Source organism: Rhinolophus sinicus, linkage group LG07 (assembly GCF_036562045.2).
Source record: "Rhinolophus sinicus isolate RSC01 linkage group LG07, ASM3656204v1, whole genome shotgun sequence".
Lineage (NCBI taxonomy): Eukaryota > Metazoa > Chordata > Mammalia > Chiroptera > Rhinolophidae > Rhinolophus > Rhinolophus sinicus.
The window spans coordinates 104912463-104931564 of record NC_133757.1 but is presented as its reverse complement, the minus strand read 5'-3'; the positions used below and the strand labels follow the sequence as shown (position 1 = coordinate 104931564).

The following is a 19102-nucleotide window of genomic DNA, read 5'->3' as shown; positions in this document are numbered from 1 at the left end:
GTTTTTGTTTTTGTTTGTTTGCTTTGCTGTGCCTAACATAATTGGCTAAGAATGACTTCTCTCAATGGCTCATTTTTCTGTTCTGATTTTTAAGAATTTAAAGCACTCTTGTAACCTTTTGTACTGTTTTCTTGATTTCACTAACGGCAAAATTAATTTCCCGGATTAAAATATCACAACCCCAGCAGATGATTTGAAGGTAAAGTTGACAGCAAGTTATCCTTGGGGGAAGGCAGACGGGATGAAAAATTGGGGGACTTCACCAAGTTTCAGTGTGAAGGAAGCACAGTCTGTGTGCATTAAAAACTCCTACCATCTGCTGACTTTATGCAATGACATGGTGTCAAGACAGGTGTCTCTGTGCCACTAAATTGTCACTACTAGGCAGTCTAAGCCTGGGGGCCCAGGACTGAGCAGATCCAGCAGGGTCTCTGACCTATGTAGCTGTCCGTTTTCTTGGGGAAGACTCCTGCAGTCTTGGGAAGAATTGTGTCAAACATCCAAGGAGAGGGCCTTCCAAAGCTGTCATTCCCAAGCAACACTCAATTCCTTCTGGAAGCACACATTCCTGCACTCACCTGGCATTGCTGATAGCAGGTTCCTGCCCCAGAGTGTGAGTGGTGCAAGGGTGAGAAGTGATTAAACAAGGTGTCAAAGGAAGGCCAGATTGTACCAGGTTTAAGTGAATATATTGTCATTTCATATGTCTATGAAGTCATTTTACACTTGGGTAAAACAATACCCTTTCAAAATGGCAAAGCATAAAATTAGAAGGAGGCACAATAGGTTAAATCTACTCTGAGCTATGGTTTTCTATGCGCAGATGCCCGTTGTGAGAAGCTTGTAAAACCAACCACTGTGACCGTTCATGCATAGGCTCTGCTGATTTTACAAATACATCGTAATGCAGCCTCCTCTCCAAGGGCAGGCTCCAGCCTGACGTTTGCACAGCCAGCAGAAATAATCTCCTGCAGAAGATAGAATTTCATTGTTTAGCAATATTCCATTAAAGGAAGCTGCACCCTCAGCCACACACGCTATTTCAGAGGAGATGCTGCCCTCCCCCCTGGCTGCTCCCCTTCAAATTAATGGTAGCCAGCAGGCAATCAATGCCTTTTCTATAGGACAGCAGAGAAGATTCTGCAGGCCTCTATACTGAGGATATTTATCATGTGAGGCAGGCATGAGGATTTTTAAAAATAACACGTATTGCTGTTTCTGGATTATCAAAGGACATCGTGTTTAATATAGAAATGTTGAAAAATAAGAAAGCTTGAAAAAGAAAAAAGAAATCATTCATAATTCAGTCATTCAAAGATAACCACTCTAATGTTTTATTGTACTCTGCAGCCTCTTATACAACTGGTATTACACCACATACTCAATTTGTAGCCTGTTTTCTCACTTAATATTATATTGTGCATGCTGGACATTTAGTTACTTCGTTTTTTGTGATCATGAATGATGTTTCAGTGAATCTCCTTGGATGTAATTTTTAGTCTACATGACTCATTATTTCCTTAAGGTAGATTCCTACGAGTGGGCTTTCTAGATCAAAAGGTACAAATGAACATCATGGCACTTCAGCAAAGATTTTTCTAGGTTAATTGGAAAACACACTGCTGTGTTTAACTGGTTGTGTGCAGTTGTTTCCAGATAAAGAAAAAACACCTGCCACACCAGCTTTTCTCATACCAGCACCTTTTTGTTGTTGGTTCGTAGGTTTGATGTGTCCTCTAGAGAACAGATAATTGAATGACAGGACCCACATCATCCAGCTTCCTTTTGTCCCTTCAGATCTTCTCTTTTCCTGCAAGGCTGACCTTCATGAACTACATCAGTGGGCTCTCTCCTTCTGTGCAGCCCAGTAGGTTCAACCCATGAGACTCTGGCCACCATTGGAGGGTGAAAGGACAAAGAAGTGGATTTTTATCCTCCAGACTGCTCCCTGAAGAATTGCTGTGATTTGGCTGCATCCGTCTCCTTTCCTTCTTATCTGCACTTTTTAAATCATGGCAAAATATACATAAAGTAACGTAGTGTTGTGTAACCATCACTACTACCCATTTCAAGAACTTTTCATCATCCCAAACAGAAATTCCACACCCATTAAACAATAACTCTCCGTTACCCCCTCCTTTTAGCCAATGTAATCTCTAGTGTACTGTCTGTATCCATGAATTTGCCAAGGTACCTCTTATAAAGTAAGCCATCATATTTGTCCTCTGACTGGTTTATTTCACTTAGCAAAATGTTTTCAAGGTTCATCCGTGTTGTAGCATATATCAGAATTTCTTTCCTTTTTAAGGCTGAATAATATTCCACTGTGTGTATGTACCACATTTTGCTATCTATTCATCTGTTGATGGGCATGGGGCTTGTTTCCACCTTTCGGCTATTGTGAATAATTTGGCTGCTATGAGCGTTGCTTTACAAGGCCCACTAATGCTGGGAGGTGGCCCTTTCCGTATGACTACTCTCAGTTTGTTCCAATAACCACTCCCTTTCCTTGGCCCTTTAGGCTTAGGGTGGTAGTGGCTTCCTACTATTGCTAGTCTTGGGATACTGCACCATCCTTTGTGGGTTTACCTACCACTTACCCATGTCTTTGTAAGTCTCCCCTTTTTACTCTTTCTTTAAATTACCCAGTTTGAGCATGCCACCTAGTCTCTGCTGGGATTCTGAATATCACTGAACTTTTGCTGCAAATTGTCTCCACCTTAGGTTTAAAATAACTCGATAGCTATCAAAGAGTACCTGGGCATATCGCCAATGTATCCCACCAGTAGATATTGTGAGGACCTAGATATCTAGTGTGAGGACCTAGAAAATCTTCATTTTAAAGGAGTTCCCCAGTGATTCCAGTGCTGTTAGTCCAAGGCCTAACATGAGCCCCTGGCACTGAAACTCTTGTTTGCAGCCTTGAACCAAGGTGTACTTCTGGGTCTGCTCTGAGACTTTAGGCCAATATTTTAACTAAAAATAGCCCAATTGCATTGAAATGAAGCTATTTGAAAAGTAATCACATTTCATTCACATGTACTTTCTAAATTAGCTTTGTTTCATATTGGGTTGCCTTCCAAATGATCAAGCTTTTAGGAGGGAAGCATAGAGAACAATTTTCATACCCAGAGACCATGTTCTAAGCTGCCAACATCTTGTCTGTGTTTCTGCAGGCACTGTCTCACTGAGCACTAACCTTGTATCTTCAAGATTCTGTAGAAGTAATAAAAGGCCAACATTGAGAAGCTACCAGCATGCGACCGTCATACTTCTAAAAGTTGCTTAATTAAAACTACTTCTCATAGTATATTTCCGGAGGTATATAAATACAGCTGTCTTTAAATGTAATGTCAAAAGTCACAGCAGACATGCTATGATTGCACTACCGGTCCCTCCTGATAAACAATGGCTGCAAATGTTAATGGTTCTCAGAGGTAAGTAGGGAGCTGAAGGGCAAGGGAAGCAAACAGGCTTTATCAACCTCAATATTTTTGCCAAAGGCAACTATGAATTCAGAGTATTAAATAAGTTATTATAATAGCCTTTGCTCATTACCTCATTTTTCGTTCGCAATCCTGTGAGGTGGTAGTTTCGGGCAATTCATTTACCTTTTCTTGTCTTCGACTCCTTCATCTGCAAAAAAGGGAAAGCAAAACACGTTTTGCTGTACTAAAAAGCATCTAAGACCGCATCCAATGAAATATTCTTCGGTTCATGAATTGCATATTACATAGGAGAAAATGAGGTGCAGAGGAATTTAAATGACGACTCTACATTCAAACCATTCTGCAATAGCAGATTAAGCTTCAAATCCAGGCCTCCTGGTCCTTAGCTTAGTAGATGGGCCAAAATGAAGCCAGTCGGAAGGTTAAGAGGAATTTAATTAGCAATAAAACAAAACAAAAACAGAAAGAGAACGAGAGAGAAAGCAAGCAACTAAGAACCGATGCTGTAAATACTAGACTTTCGCCATCACTGGTGACACTGAATAAGAGCATCGAGTGTGGTTGCCGTGATTAATGCAACCAGTCAGCTCTGAGGTTTAAAAAAAAAAAAAAAAGTGAAATGCCTCCAACCTTAAGTGAGCCGGACGGGCGTTAAGTACAAGACAAGTGTTAAAAATGACGAAGAGGCCCTTGTCTGGTTCACTGTGGCATTCAGTTCAGGTCAACCACTAGAAAACAAGCCATGGCTCGGAGTACAGCACAGGCAACTCAGAGGCCAGATGTGAATGCTTCCCAGGGCTAAAAATTATCCCTTCTGGGGGCTGGTGAATTTTTCCAAACTTACCCACAAAACTCCCTCCCCCCCATCTTTAAAATAAGAAATGGAATCACTAAGTTTCCTTCCAGCTCCTTAACTCAGAAAATCGATAACCTTCACTTTCTATGCATCTTTCTAGATTCTGCTGGAGGTTACCCTGTACTCAATTGCTTTCATGATAGCCCAGACTATGACCTGTTGGAAAATTGCACTTTTAATGTTTAATATTTCAACATAATAACATTTGGGAATATCTTATTTGTCTTTTGAAGAACTTGACCCTAAAGCACTACCATAATCACTATAACAAGTTGCTATGTTGACCCAGAAGTCGTTTTGAAACACAGATAACTTGATTTTCAGCATATAACAGAACCTTGTGTTTACTTCAAAACCAGAAATAGGTTTCAACTGCGGGGGGAGGGGGAACAACAACTCTCTCATCAGGCAGTGGTTTAAGAAAGTGCGCTGCAGATTGTCCCCAAGCAAAACCATACTTTCACTTCTCCATTGTGCACATTCTTTGACCAGCACTGAAGTGTCCCTAAATTTGAAATTGTCTAACACCTCACACCCAAGCCTGGAGTTAATTGTTGGAGTCTTTGGCACAGGCAGAAATCAGAAGCCAGTTTTTGGCGGTAGGGAACAGAAGAAAGCACTTAAGCTGGGGACAGCTTCCTGGAAGGCAGGTGTTAACTCTTACAGCCATGTCATTTGTCAGGTGCATCTTCTAAGTGTTGTGGGCTAATTGGATAAACACCCTGAGTCTGCTATGACCACGTCTTCACACTGCAATGAGTACACGGAACATTTGTTTCTAAATGTTCCTTATACACATCAGTAAAGTCAGTTCCTTTTGTCTTATTCACTTCTTTTACAGAATGTCTTTTTGATTATAGCAGTGAATAAATGGCTAATAGAGATAAGAATGAGCCAGAAACGCCCCCGTCCATTGTAGAGAGCATCTAGGGACACTTTCTCCTTTTACTCCTGGGTCTGCAGGTCTCAGGGTATGTGACACCAGGTTTATTGTGTTGTATTAGGATGTAGGGATCCTGTGGAGATTACAGGGTAAAACCACATCCATGTGGGCAGAGAGAGGCATTTTCCCAGCAGGGTGTGTGTGTGCGTGTGTGCGCGTGTGTGTGTGTGTGTTCACTCCCAGGGAAGGAGGCTGGACCTCAGCAGGGAGGTAGACGTGGGAGGACAGGTAGACAGGAAGGGCAACCCCTTCTCCTCATGACTTCTCCCTGCCAGGATTTACACAGAATTTTTTGACCCCTTCCCTCCATTGTGGAGACAGCCTGGGAGCCAGTGGGTGTTGTAACATGTTGTTACTCTCTGTCGTGTTTGTTGAGGCTTGCTTCACTGATTTCAGCTCATTCATGATTGTGCTGTGAGGAATTAAGGGTAGAGTTGTTAGTCTTCGCCTGGGTCAGTGTGCAACGAAGGGGAGCTCCATTCTCAAGTGGGACAGTCCCAAAGGAATAGTCAACACTGGGAAGCAGAAGATGGCATCTGGTGCTTTTTCCTTTGTCACCAACCTTGGAGGCGGTCTGCATAGCAGTTATGCAAAGTAGTTAGTGTCAAGCCAGACTTTGTGGGTTTGTGTCTCAGTCCCATCACCAACTGGTTGTTGACTTTGGGCAAGTTAGCCTCTCAGGGCTTCAGTTTTATTGTCTGTGAAAGGGGGATAGTAACAGTTCGGTTATGAGGATTCAATTAGTTCATTTGGTAAGAGGTAAATGCTACAAAAGTATTGGCTTTTATCTTAAGATCTAGGATGCTGTTGGATTTCCTTACATGATTTTTAGGATCATGTAAGGCAAAATGGGTAAGCAACTGCATAAGGCAAGGCCAAGGAGAAAAAGAAGGCTGGGAAGAGGATCACCACATGGCAATGAATGTGAAAAGGTTACAAAAGACACCCTGAACTGCCTCCTCCAGAAAAAACTGTCATTGCATTCTTGCTTCTGCCCAGTGGGAAAAGGCCAGGGATGAGCTTTCAGCTTGGACTCAGGACTTCTTGATGGTTATAAAGGAGTGGATTCTAATGAATCAACCCCAAGATGGAGTGAAAACTTTCTATGTTTTACAATACAGCCACCTGCAGCACAAATGCTAAAGATATTGGGTGCAATAACTCACAGAAGAGCTAATGAAAACTTTTAGTCCTAAGGGGTGTCTGTCTGGCTCTCGTCGGGTGTCTTCTTCTTATGATCTCAGGGTCTGCTGGTTCCCTCACTGAATTAGTTTCCTAGGGCTGCCATAACAAATTACCACAAACTGAGTGGCATAAGACAAAAGAAATGTATTCTCTCACAGTCCTGGAGGCTGGAAGTCCAAAATCAAGGAGTTGTCAGGGCTCCTTCTGGAGGCAACAGCTAAGGTTCAGGGTGAGCTTGGTGAGTCCTCAGAGCTTCCAGCTGCTGATGGGAATTTCCACAAGGGCCAACTGTGACAGTCGCGACATCCCTTTGGCCAGGTTAGGTTTGCACAAAATAGCACTAAGGCAAAGGCTGAAAGGAGGGGGTTGCATAAAAACTGTATTCACGTCTGTTTGCGCTGCCTCTTTTCACACCAAACTGCTGAGCCTCAATCAAACAATTGCCCAGTCTCCTCAGGACCCAGCTGGGCACAGAGGAGAAGGACAGGGAGCCAGGCCCAGGTCCTCGCCCAGAGAAACAGCCAAGGCTCCTGACGGTTGGCGCAAGGTGCTGGCTCCTGACCTGAAGAATGACCTGCTATTAGGCAGAACCAAGGACGACATTCCAAGTCACTTTATTTTCAAATGGGCCAATGCAAATCAATGGCCGTTCCTTTTAACTGGCAGGGTATTTTCTTCATGCAGGGGCACTTAGCAACGGTCTCGTCCCTCCTGATTAGTGCTGCCATTAGAGAAATGATTCCTCAGCACGGTGAGTCATCCCCGATCCTGACAACTGTAACCATTCCAGATGGTGAGAACATCAGCGACCATAATGGCCCTTCCTGTCAGCCTTTGCAGCGGATTGTTCTCGGAACCGCAGGGGACAGACACAAGCTTGTAGCCTGGAGAGATTTACAAGGTGTGGCTGCAAAGTAATGACACTGGCTCCACAAGCTACGTGTGGAAAGCAGTGGCTTTTCTTCAGAGTCACAACTTCCCCCGGGGGCCAGAGCACAAAGACCAACTGTGAGAAGCAAAGAACAAAAGGATTCATGCGACCCAGCAAACTGCTGGCAAGAAATAAGAAGGAGGTGCTCAGATTGTCCGCAGGAACATGCTGTCGACAGGAAGGGTCTTTGGGCTTCTTTCATACTGTCACCTAGAAAGACCTGTAGTCAGTCCTCAGAGGAAAAGACAGGCATCCAATATGCATGTCTCTCAGGGTGAAGAAAATGAAGCCCTCTTCAGTTGCTCGTGGAGACAGCAAAAAGGCCCAACTTCTTGGCATTTTGAGTTCTCCGAGAAAGATATGCTAAGTTAAAGAAAAACAAAGTCCATTTTTAGAACTTGTGCAAATGACTTCATGAAGCTGGTTGAGTCAACAGTTGCCCCCACCCACCACCCCCCTCCGAAATATCTGGTTTCTTCGGACAGCTGTAAGAGTGTACTAAGCACAGCTAAATTTATTTTACCAATTTTCAAGCTTACGTGATTCAAAAAACAGCACCGGGTGAAGCCTCATCTTCATTATGGCAAAGGGAGGCGCTCATTTCGCAATTGGTTGTTTAAAGTTAATAGTAAATCAACGGAGGAACCACTAAAAAGATGATGCATTGGCTTAATTCCGTGTTGGTACAGAGCTCAGCAGCTGAGTGAATATATACAGGGTGATGTTGGCAGATGGCTCCTTTTGGTAATAATATTCATTTTTATGAATGGCTCATTTATTTTTTATATGTTCCTCTTTAGCCCTGCCCTCATTTCTCCCCTCTGTACTGAGTCTGGCTCCCAGGACTCTAAAAGTAGAGAAGGAACCAGAGCTCTGCAGTTTAATGGAGAGAATGTGCAGGCTGCTTCTTTAGACAGCTATCTCCAAGGCAGTGAAAAATGAAGGGGGAAAAAAATAGGAAAACGAATCACGGACAGTAATTGGTTTCAGAAGTGCCAGTTAGCCGCTTGCTTACTGAGTCTACACCCCGTGTATCTTCGTAGGTGTGTTTGTTCCAGATCCAGGCAGTGACTCATCATGACAGTGAATCTCTCCATCCGCTCACTTACCTCCCGCAGGAGGAAACTATATGCACGAGGCGTTTTATAGTTTTCATCTAATCAATCGAGGAATAAGAGGAGCATAGTTCCTTGCACAAAAGCAAACGAAAAAACACCCTCAAAGGAAAATGCTCTAGACCTTCATCTTGAAAGTCATGGGGCTTGTGGTTGTCCCAACTTCTCCTGCATGTGTGTTTCCAGAAAAAAACGGAAAGGGTCCCATCACTGCTGAGCAGTTCCTGTATTTTTGCCGCCCACTGGGCTATCTGCTCTCCCCAGGTTTCTGAATGTTTACCATGAGGCTGCCCTCCATTCCCCATCCCAGAATACTCATTACTCTTTGGTGGGCCCTCCCTCCACACAGCCCTCTGAAGAACAAAGATGCAAGTAGGAAAATTGGGAAGGGATGGTTAAAGAGGTGGAGTCACAGGCTGCAGCTGAGGGGTGGTGGAGACTCCTCCAAACACACGGGAGGTGATAGAGCCACATGGTAATGAACTTTGTCTTAAGACAGAGTCATCTCAATTTCTGAGATATGAATACGATCATAATACCTCTCTGAGGTTTGTTGGGAGGTTTGAATGAGTTCGTGCAGGTAAATTAATTAGAACGCTGACAGGCACCAAGTAAGATGTTTGTTTGTTTTTTTAAATTTAGCTTTTTTATTTTATTGGGGAACAGCGTGTTTCTTCAGGGCCCATCAGCTCCAAGTCGTTGTCCTTCAATATAGTTGTGGAGGGCGCAGCTCAGCTCCAAGTCCAGTCGCCATTTTCAATCTTTAGTTGCAGAGGGCACAGCCCACCATCCCATGCGGGAATTGAACTGGCAACCTTGTTGTGGAGAGCTCGCGCTCTAACCAACTGAGCCATCTGGCCGCCCCTCTGGAAGCTCAGTGACAGCTTGTTGTCCTTCAATCTAGTTGTGGAGGGCGCAGCTCACTGGCCCATGTGGGAATCGAACCAGCAACTCTGTTGTTCACAGCTCGCACTCTAACCACCTGAGCCATCCGGCCACCCCCACAAAGTAAGTTTTAGTTACGGTTGTTATTATTTCAACTGACTGTGCTCAGCAGTCCCTGATGTAAATGCCGAAAACTGTCCCATCATTCGTGTCATCCTGATGAGCAATGAAAAGACCTGGTCAGAGGAAATGAAGCATCTACCCCCTCTTCCTCTCTGGGTCCATAACGAAGAGAGTGGTCTTTGAAAGTAATTGTACCTGGGTGCTGAGAAAGAAATAATTGTGTTTTGCCACTGGTGGAAACTGAAAGGTCCCACACTGGTGGGAACCCTCTCTTCCAGAACTCAAAGGTGGTCATGCCTTCCTTCTGGTATCTCATCTAGTCCTGGGGGAGTATCAAAGGACACTCTGCAGGGGTGGCTAAAATGCCCAGTAACTCAGAGCAGACCCTGCTGCAGGAGGACTCACTCCTTGAAGCAGATAAGGCGTTCAGTCCTAGGGAAGAGTTGAATGGTATAAGAGGCAGCCTCGGATCAAGCCTCCCCAGTGTGTGGTGGGATGGGGGTGTTCACGGCTCAGCACAGAGAGGTCATTGCAAAGAGCCCGGCCCTGGGAACCACAAAGCCCGTCCTTCAGATGTCTTTTCTCTTATTCTTTTTTTTTCTTCTGCTTTCTCTTGTCCTCCTCCTTTGAGAACTTATTTGCCATATGCGTCAGAGGAAGACTGCCCTTTTGAGGCTGGATAAGAGCTTGCAGTGGATTTCTCAGCGTGATACTCATATTCCCTGCTTGAGAATGATCTGGGGTGCTCATTAAAACTGCTGATTCCTGGGCCAACTCCCCTGTGGGGTAATAACCCAGGGCTTTAAATTTTTAACTAGTTGTTCAGATGCTTTTTATACACACTGGGCGTGAAAAATGTTGACCTGGAAATGATTTAATCTAGCTTCTTTATTTTGCAGTTGGGGAAACTGAGGCTCAGAGAACGGAAGCCACTTTCCCTGAGTCATCCCGTTAGTTAGTGGTAGAAGCAGAGCCCCATTGGCAAGGACATGCGGGAGTGTTCTTAGTGCAGAGAGGGCTTCAAGCTCCCTGCACGTGAGACCTTCTCAAACAAGCAAGTAACCTGCATTCCATTTTCTCTCTGGGGGGCCTATAGTCCAGGCTACAGCAATGTGGGATTTGTTGCCATATTTTACAACATACATAAATTTTGCATTTCCAAATAAAACAAGAATCTGGTAACTGCCCAATGAAAATAAATTAATTTCAGTGAAGATCCTGCTTACAATGTTTATAGATTTTGCATGTTTCATTTGGTAATTTAATGGTATTTTTACCTTGAGTATTGATATTAAATTGACACCATAGTTTTTCATATAGGAAAGAAAAGACCATAAATATAACTATTTCCCAGCTTTCTAAATTCCACAAAAGTTAATAAGATAAAATTATGTAAAGTAGCAAATAGTAGATAATGACAGAGTTGGGAAAATGTCAACAATACAGGGGGAAGGTGAAAAAAATATATAGCTACAGTACAGGTATCTGTGTCTGACCTCAAAGTAATGATGTCTCGGAAAATGCCATGATGGCTCATGCATTTGTCATCATATTGTAAGTAATTCAAGGCCAGAGTCTGTGACTATTGTCTTCTCTAACCTGTCCTACAACTCTAAGCTCAGTCTTATGTAAATAATCAAAATATGTTGCCTGATGAATGGGAGAGGGAGTTGAGGAAAAAGTGAAATAGTGAGAGAGGAGAAATGTGAGGGTGAGAAAAGGAGAATGAAATCAAAAAATAAAGGAAGGCTTGTCTAGCTAATCCTTTATAGGACTGGTGTGTTTAGGAGGGGATCCGATGTCGTGGAGGAGAGTGGCCTGGTTTGGATAATGAGTCCAAGGTAGCACAGATCCTAGTAGGGCAAATGCAAAATGCTAGCGTGATAGAAATTAAAGCCAGGGCCCATACGAAGCTACCTATCCAACTTTGTATCTCTTAGCAAACAAATAGCTAAGCCAGCTGAGATGGATAACTGTCTGTTCTAATTTCATTCATTCATGTTTTATTCGTTCACTGATTCATACAATAGTAATTCCAAAAATATTTATTTTCTAATAATATCAATAATGACTACCATTTATGGAGTGCCTACTCTGCGCCATTACTCCATTCCACAGATGAGGAGCTGAGGCTCAGAGAAGCTGGGTAACTTGCCCAAGGTCACACAGCTGGAATTCAAATCCATGAATTGACTCACGTGGTTTTCCAAAAAATCTTGTGAGGCAACTAGGGCACCTTAGGGACCCTTCCTAGTGGCACATAGCCAGAATTAAAACTCAGCCAGCCTGGCTCCAGGGGCTGTGGACTTTTTTACAGTGTCCTACCTTCCCTCTGTATCTTTACCACCTGGAGAGTGGTAGGCCCTCACTAAATGTTTGCTGAATGAATGGATGGATTTCAGTGGCATCTTCAGGGATGCCTTCTACTATTTTCTCTGTTCAGGATTGCTGACTGGCTTCCTCTCCCACTGACCCTTCTAAACTCCCCAATAGCAGCTGATAATGCTCCTGCTCTTTTCAGGAAACCATGCTCCCCCTGGGCCACTTGAGGAAGTCACCCCATGTGACCCCACACTGAGGTCCATTCTCCACCATCTTCTCACTTTCCCTTTCTTAGAAAAAGATAGATGGAGAGTCCACAACGCTCCTAAAAATGCAAATTGCTTTTCTAGGCTGGCGGAGTAAAGAATGATTTTTAGGGGGGAAATTTTCACTGGACTTTATTTTCGATAATTGTTTTTTTACTCTATGAAACATGTATGTATTAATTGTAGAAATGTAGGCAACTACAGCATGCACAAGAGAATTTAAAATGGAAGATATTTTTGGTTTTATTCAAAATCTTCTTTAATGTTAAATGATCCTTACAGTAAGAAAATGAAAAGCACCCAAGTGGTTAGTCACCGTGCATTATGGGGAAAGAAAATCTTTCCAGTCCTGCCTCATTCTCATTTAGCTTCTCAGGGTGTTGACAACCGCCTTAATACTCTCTGCTCCTGTCCTAAGTGATGACTTGACTCACAGGGTCATTACAGAGTTCAGGGAACTGCCCTGCTTCTCCCATGGTCCCCAAAGGGAAATGGGCAAAGTGTGCCCAAGTCCAGCCTTGGTTACAGGAATATGTGTAGGAAAAAAGCTAAATATTCTCCACTATGGAGCAAGTTTTTGAGACTTATTCCCTCTCCTTTCAGAACCTTTTCTCCTTCCTACAAAAAATGGTCCTGATCACATACACCTAAATATATTCATTCAGCTTTGCAACTGTTTCAAAACACATTTATGCTGCAAGAATATTAGACCTACAACTAGGGTTTTTCTATGTTTTGGGCTTAATATTTCTGCCTTGGTTAATGAAAACATACCCACTCTATTATTTAACATATATTACAAAGGGAATATATATTTACTATAGAACCTTTAGAAAATATTAAAAATGCACAGAGAAGGAAATGAAAAGCATCAGTATATCCACCATCCTGAGAACCTGGCCTATTCTGGAATTCTGACTCTTTGAATGTAGATAAGTGAGTGGAATGGGGAAGAGGAACGTATGTAGCAGTGGATTACTGTGGACTCGGCTGGTCCCAAATGCCCTGAGTCTGGTCATGGCACTGGTTCCCTTCATAGGCTACTCTCCCACTGCATCCTCTTTCCCACAACCAACCAGCCAACCAACCAACCAACCAACCAACCAATCAACCACCTACCACCCAATGGACCGACCAACCACACTCACCCACACTTCAACCTGTGGCAATAGAGAGAAATGTCAATCCCAATCAGTCCTGATACCCATTTTCACAGGGTTAGACATAAAACCCAACTGTCCTAATTCTCTCTGGGGGACCTTCCTTAATTTACTTCAAGGAAAGAGATTCACTTCTACTCTGACAGTGAAGATGGAAAGATGAGCTTCCTGGAGGTACCACCGGCAATAGTTGCAGCCCTTTGGAGGAAGACGGGCTCAGAATGAAGGAAAGACAAAACCCTGAAGTCTTCTTGTGTTTGAATGCCTGGTCTGGCTGCCCCTGAGAATAGCAACTTCCTGCCCCTGCCCCGTTGGGTTACATGAGCTCATAAGTTTCTTTTGGTCTAGGTTAGTTCGAGTTGAACATTTTCTCATTGGAATAAAGTGTCTTATTTAAACACACACACCAACATTATGTTTAAGGAGAGAAAATTAGGAGAATTAATTTAGGATAAAAATCCATATTTACTGAGGATCATTTTAATTTACTTATTGAAGGGAAAGTGTTGGGCTGTCTTGTCCATGCCTCATGTCGCCTGCTGGGGATCTGGCCAGAGACGTATGTGGTTTGCCTTCTCTCTCAGGTGACCCAGTTAGCTCCCACCATTCCCACAGCCCTGACAAGAGTCAGGATACGTGCCCTGATGCTGTGGGAGCATGAATCCTAGCCAAGGCTCTATTATTCATGCTGTCTCTCTGGAACTGGGTTTCCCAACTTAGTGGGGTGGATGGGCAACTCTGATGAAGAGAAGCTTTGGTTATCTACTGCCCTTTCCACCCATCCACCATTAGCCCAAGCTGAGCACCATTCCTTGTGCAGCCAGTGGCCACTAAGGCAAACTTTGGATAGTTCGGCTCCATTGTGGAAATCACCAGCATCCTCCTCACCTCATTCCCAACCCTTTCTCGTCTGCTTCTGTCTAATTCCTGCCTCTGATTTGTGTCCCAGATTATTTGACTCCTCTCCTACTTTGGTCTTCACAATTAATTTTGGTTTCTCCTATTTAACCAGAGAATTCCCTAAGAACTTTTCCTCACATTTTCCCTCACTCCCCGCAGCCCACTGGGTCCGCTGAGAACACAAATCTTGACCTTAATTAATTTGCCTGCCTCTGCAGACCTATCTAGCCCTGAAGTCAGAGGGTTGGGTATGAGCAAAGGGGAAGGATGGAGGTCCATTTGGAATGGCACAGGGTGGGTTATGAACAGAAAGGCACATTCACGTGGGGTAAAATGTCATCAGTCAGCAGTCATAACAGATGAAGGAATTTCCTACCCAGAGAAGAAACAATCTGTATCATCTGCTATGTCATAACCTAAAATCAATTTCTTACACTTTTTATTGATAAAACTTGTTATTTCATTTCTCCCCCGATCCCTGAGAGAACAAAGAAGAGGAGCCCAGAGCTGAGGCAGAAAGCGCTGCTGGGAGGGTTTCGATGACCTGCTGGGTTCTTTCCCGAGTATTCCTCACCCTCCAAATCAGGACCACTTCATCTCTTCCACTTCCAGTTGCTTGTTAGTTCAATTATGATTGTTTTCTGCGTCCTTCCAGATTGGATTTATGGTAGCTAAAAATAAAATACATATACAGTAGGACAATTTCAAATAAGGATAAAAAATGATATCAGAATCCATTAGATGGAAGGTGAGAAAAACATAATTAAACCAGGAAACTTGGGGAGAAAATGGTAATGGAAAATGAACAATTCTCTTGGGTTCTGCTCTCACTGATGATAAAGACTGATTAGGTACTTGAATAAGGGTGGTGCAGTGACGCTTAGCTCCACAGGTGATTGGTTTTCCCATGATTACTGGGCATCTACTGGTGCCAAACCCTGCTCAGGATACAGAAGTGCTAAGACTTTTTAATCCCTATCCTCAAGCTGCTCACACTCTGTCTGGTTCATCATAACCTTATGGAATGAGTAGTCATAAATTTCTATGTGTCTGACCCACCCACAACCTGCTCTGTGCCATGGCTCATGCCTCACGTAGTGAGTGACACCAATTCTACCACCTACCAAAAATGGCTGCACCAGGGATGTATGTCCAAGCCAAGATAGCCACACAGGCACTGGACTCAAGGGATGGCAAATATTTCTAAGGACACTTGACATGAGATTGCCTAATGTAACTTCTGCGTATTGCATGAGGCTACACCAATTTTGGCAGACCGTATTTTCCAAAGATGCTTACAACATATCTCCTACCCCACTTGCTCTTCTTACAATGGGACCTTGCACCCCTCCCATTGAATGGTGTCCATGTCTTCTCCCCCATGAACTTTGTGACTGTCTCAAACAACAGACTATGGCAGAAGGGATGGTATGTGACTTCTGAGTGTAGCTTATAAAAGTGCCATGCACTTCTACTTTGTTCTCTTGAGATGCTTGTTCTTGGAACCCAGCTACCATGCTGAAGAAGTCCATAGAGAGGTCGGTGTAACAGGACCCAAGGTCCCTGGTGCACAGACCTGCTGGGCTTGAAACCAACAGCCAACACCAACTTGTCAGCCATGTGAGTGTGCCATCTGGAAGTGGATGACCCCAGCCTCGATTGAAGGACCCAGCTGATAGCTTGTGAAACAGAGAGGAGCCATTTCCAACTAAACCCTACCCACATTGCAGAGTCATGAGCAAAATCAATGTTTGTTCCTGTGTTAAGCTACTAAGTTTTGAGGTGGTTTGTTGGGCAGCACTAGATGACCAAACACCAATCCACTCAGATTTTCTTTCTTAGGAAGTATGAAAGCATACAGAGGTGTGCCTCTTGAACTCAGCCTGAATCCCAAACCATCTTTTTTCCTCTCCTACACAAGTCCAATTTCATTCTAGGTTTGGCTATTATGGAAGGCAGCATGACTATGGCTGTGAAAGAGGGGATATTTCAGACTCCTTTAAATTCTTTCCAATTCTAGCCGTACACGCTTTTTCCTCCGAGTATCTGGGGATGCTTCTCCGTTGCAACCTCAGAGTACAAGTACTATCCTGTTAACTTCAGTTCCAGTAAATGGGAATTTTATATTTTCACTTGGTGACCAAACCCTTACCAGCACGTAGGTCCAGAGACTAGGTTTTCCTTATACCCTGGCTTTTGTTTCAGCATGATATACCATTTCTGCTGGCCCTGGGGTCCTGCCTTTACTGCCATCCTGCACCTTCCGTTACTTCTTATCTCAGGCTGTGCCCACCCTCAGGCCTCCTTGACGGTGACGGACACCTTCTTAAACCTTTTCCTATTGCCTATTCCTAGGGAGCCAGTATAGCATAGTGATTTAAAATACCTGCTTTGGAGTTGAGGAGACAGGGGACAAGTTGATAAGTTCTCTAAACCTACCTTCAAAGTATGTTTTGAGGATTAAAATGAAATGATCTGTGTTAAGTGCTTAGCACCTTATGGCCAGGATTGCTACCTCTTTCTGTACCTAGTATTCTTTCACCACTTTGAGAAACAGAGTCCTTATTGTTGGGTGTCATGATGTACCAACTACAGAAACCACAGTTCCCTGCCGTCTTGCAAATAGGTTGGCCAATGAGATGCAGGCTGAGTTGTCTCATTGGATGGGTGGGCAATCTCTTTAAACTGGCTGACCTAGTTGGGGGGCTCACCCTCACCCCATGCTGACCCCTTTCTACTTCTTGTGAATATCATACTGGAGCTAGAGTAAGCATCTTGGATCATGGATCCTAAGGATGGAAGCCCTCACTCGTGGAAGACGGGGACAGGTAGGAGTCCAGGTCCCAGACGACCATGGAATGACTGTATAGCTACCTCTGTACTCTCATATGTGAGAAAAAAACCAGTCTTGTAGAAAACAATGTTATTTGGTGTTTCTAGCATTAGAGGCTGAACTTAATTCCTAACTGATACAGATAACAAATGCTCGTCTAGATTATTGTTCTCTCTTTACATCATTTCCCTAACTCTGCCTGCTTTTTGGGTGCAAGCGATCTCCAGGCTGACCTATCCCATCACGTTAGTCACTTAGTCTTTCTAGTTAAATTGGAAGGGAAAACACACACTGCAGCAGACTCGAGGGGTATATTGATGCCATTTTGACCAAGTTTTATTTTAGTTGGGACCACGAGGAGGAAGCTTTCTGTTTGTCAACGTGCTGTTTAGTTTTTGTGACCGGTAAGAATGTATCCTTAGTCAAGAAAGTCTTTATATTATCTACATGTTGGGAAGCTGCCACTCAGCCTGGCTCTAACTGTTATGATATCAAGGTGTGAAAAATGAGATTAGACTTAAAGGCATGAAGAAAAATGAGTAATCAGAAGAAAAAAAAGAGAAGGTTTTATCTCGAAGATTTTTCTATTTTTACTAAAAATATTTTCTAAAATTACATTCCCATCGACAATTTCATTCCTCAATTTAAAAACATTTTATAAGGAAGAAAAAACACAAGAATGTGCAACGCATAATATCTTTTAGATATGCAGAAAATCCAATTAATTTTTAATCTGGACAATTTTGTATAAAGCAGGTCCAGTTCTATAAGAACGTTTTGAATTGGTATCACTTCATTTATTTAAAGAGGTATATGGATCAGAAGAATGCAATTATGAAGGTATCAATCCTTCTTTTTTTCATAGTTGTAGAAGTTAAAAGAATTTTCCTTTAGAAAGACGCATAATTCGCCTGTCTTAGTCATCAGCATTTTAGTAAACAAATATCTTATCTTCAAATAAACATTTATTCTAATATTGATATACATTAATTACATAGAAACTAATGTAGAAGACAGTCTTTCCTCTTACCTTATAGTGCTTTATTTTTAATTAAATTTAGAAATGCTTTTCAGTCTATCAATGCTGAATGAGTAATTTAGCATATAAACAAGTAGATACTTATTTTTATCTAAACAACTCCATGCAGCTGACAATAGAATAATTTACACATATATAGACATGTATACCTGACATTTATAAAGCCCTAAGTGGTAAAGAAAAAATATTATTTTACATATATATATATGCACACATACATACATATGTGTGTGTGTGTGTGTGTGTGTGTGTGTGTGTGTATATATATATATATATATATATATATATATATATATTCTCAGCATGCAAGTTGGAAGAAAAAAACCTGAAGCCTTCAATCAGTGTTAAAACTTTTATACTTTTTCAAATCAGTTCTAGTCAGCAGCAATGGGACTCTTTCTTATATGAGGTTACAAAGTAGAATTTATATGCCGCCAGGACAAAAGTCTAGTGATAAATATGACATCTGATGATCTTACTGATCTCCTGAGGAAAACATTTACTTTGCTTGTAAAAGGAGAGTCTAATACAGTAGAGATTTTTGTTGTTGTTGTTGTTGTTTACATTAGTCGCACAACTTTAAATGCAAGATACACACATATTAAATTATTATTGATCTACCAGATTATTTTTTTAACTTATTGAATAACTTCAATCCTTGCCTTTCTGAAAGCTGGAATTTATTAAACAGGCAGAGTTTTCACATGTCCCTGGTGTTATTTATAATTTTAGGGGTTTCACCTAAGTGAGAGTCATACGGTGATTACTCTCTCTGAGCTTTACATGTTGCTTACTAGTTGTAGTATCCACATATCATTCATTTAGTCCTTTCCATGCTGACCAAAGAAGTGAAAAATGTGAAGAGTATGCTTTTTTTGTAAAAAGTCCAATTACTTATTGATAAAGTACCAAACACCCATGAAGATAATGTGATGTGAATTCAGGAGTACGATAACACAGCCCTCTGCCCCTGAAGTCTAATTGTAAAACAAACAAACAAAACACCTAGCTATCTTTGGTTGTTTTAAACAGTTCAACATTATATTCTAATCTTTTATGGAACTGAAATTAAAGTCTTTGTGTATGTTATTGTAA

The 19102-nt window shown here is 42.4% G+C and overlaps 1 protein-coding gene across 6 annotated transcripts in view; it reads right to left on the bottom strand.

Annotated features, from left to right (window-relative positions):
• Window positions 1-673: 673 nt before the first annotated feature.
• TMEM154 (transmembrane protein 154) overlaps window positions 674-19102 on the bottom strand; it is a 57936-nt gene continuing 39507 nt past the window's right edge. The window contains exons 7-9 of one of the 6 annotated variants that reach the window (XR_012498183.1): window positions 3559-7727; window positions 1824-3216; window positions 674-968 (exon numbers count right to left, since the gene is read on the bottom strand). Coding sequence is in view for 1 of the 6 variants with exons in the window: in XM_019722690.2 (XP_019578249.2) it covers window positions 14764-14806 (43 nt within the window). In the remaining 5 variants the exon portion in view is untranslated. Of the gene's footprint in view, window positions 3217-3558; window positions 7728-14557; window positions 14807-19102 lie in introns of those variants that run through there. The other 5 variants (XR_012498182.1, XR_012498180.1, XR_012498181.1 and 2 more) reach the window with 5 other exon arrangements.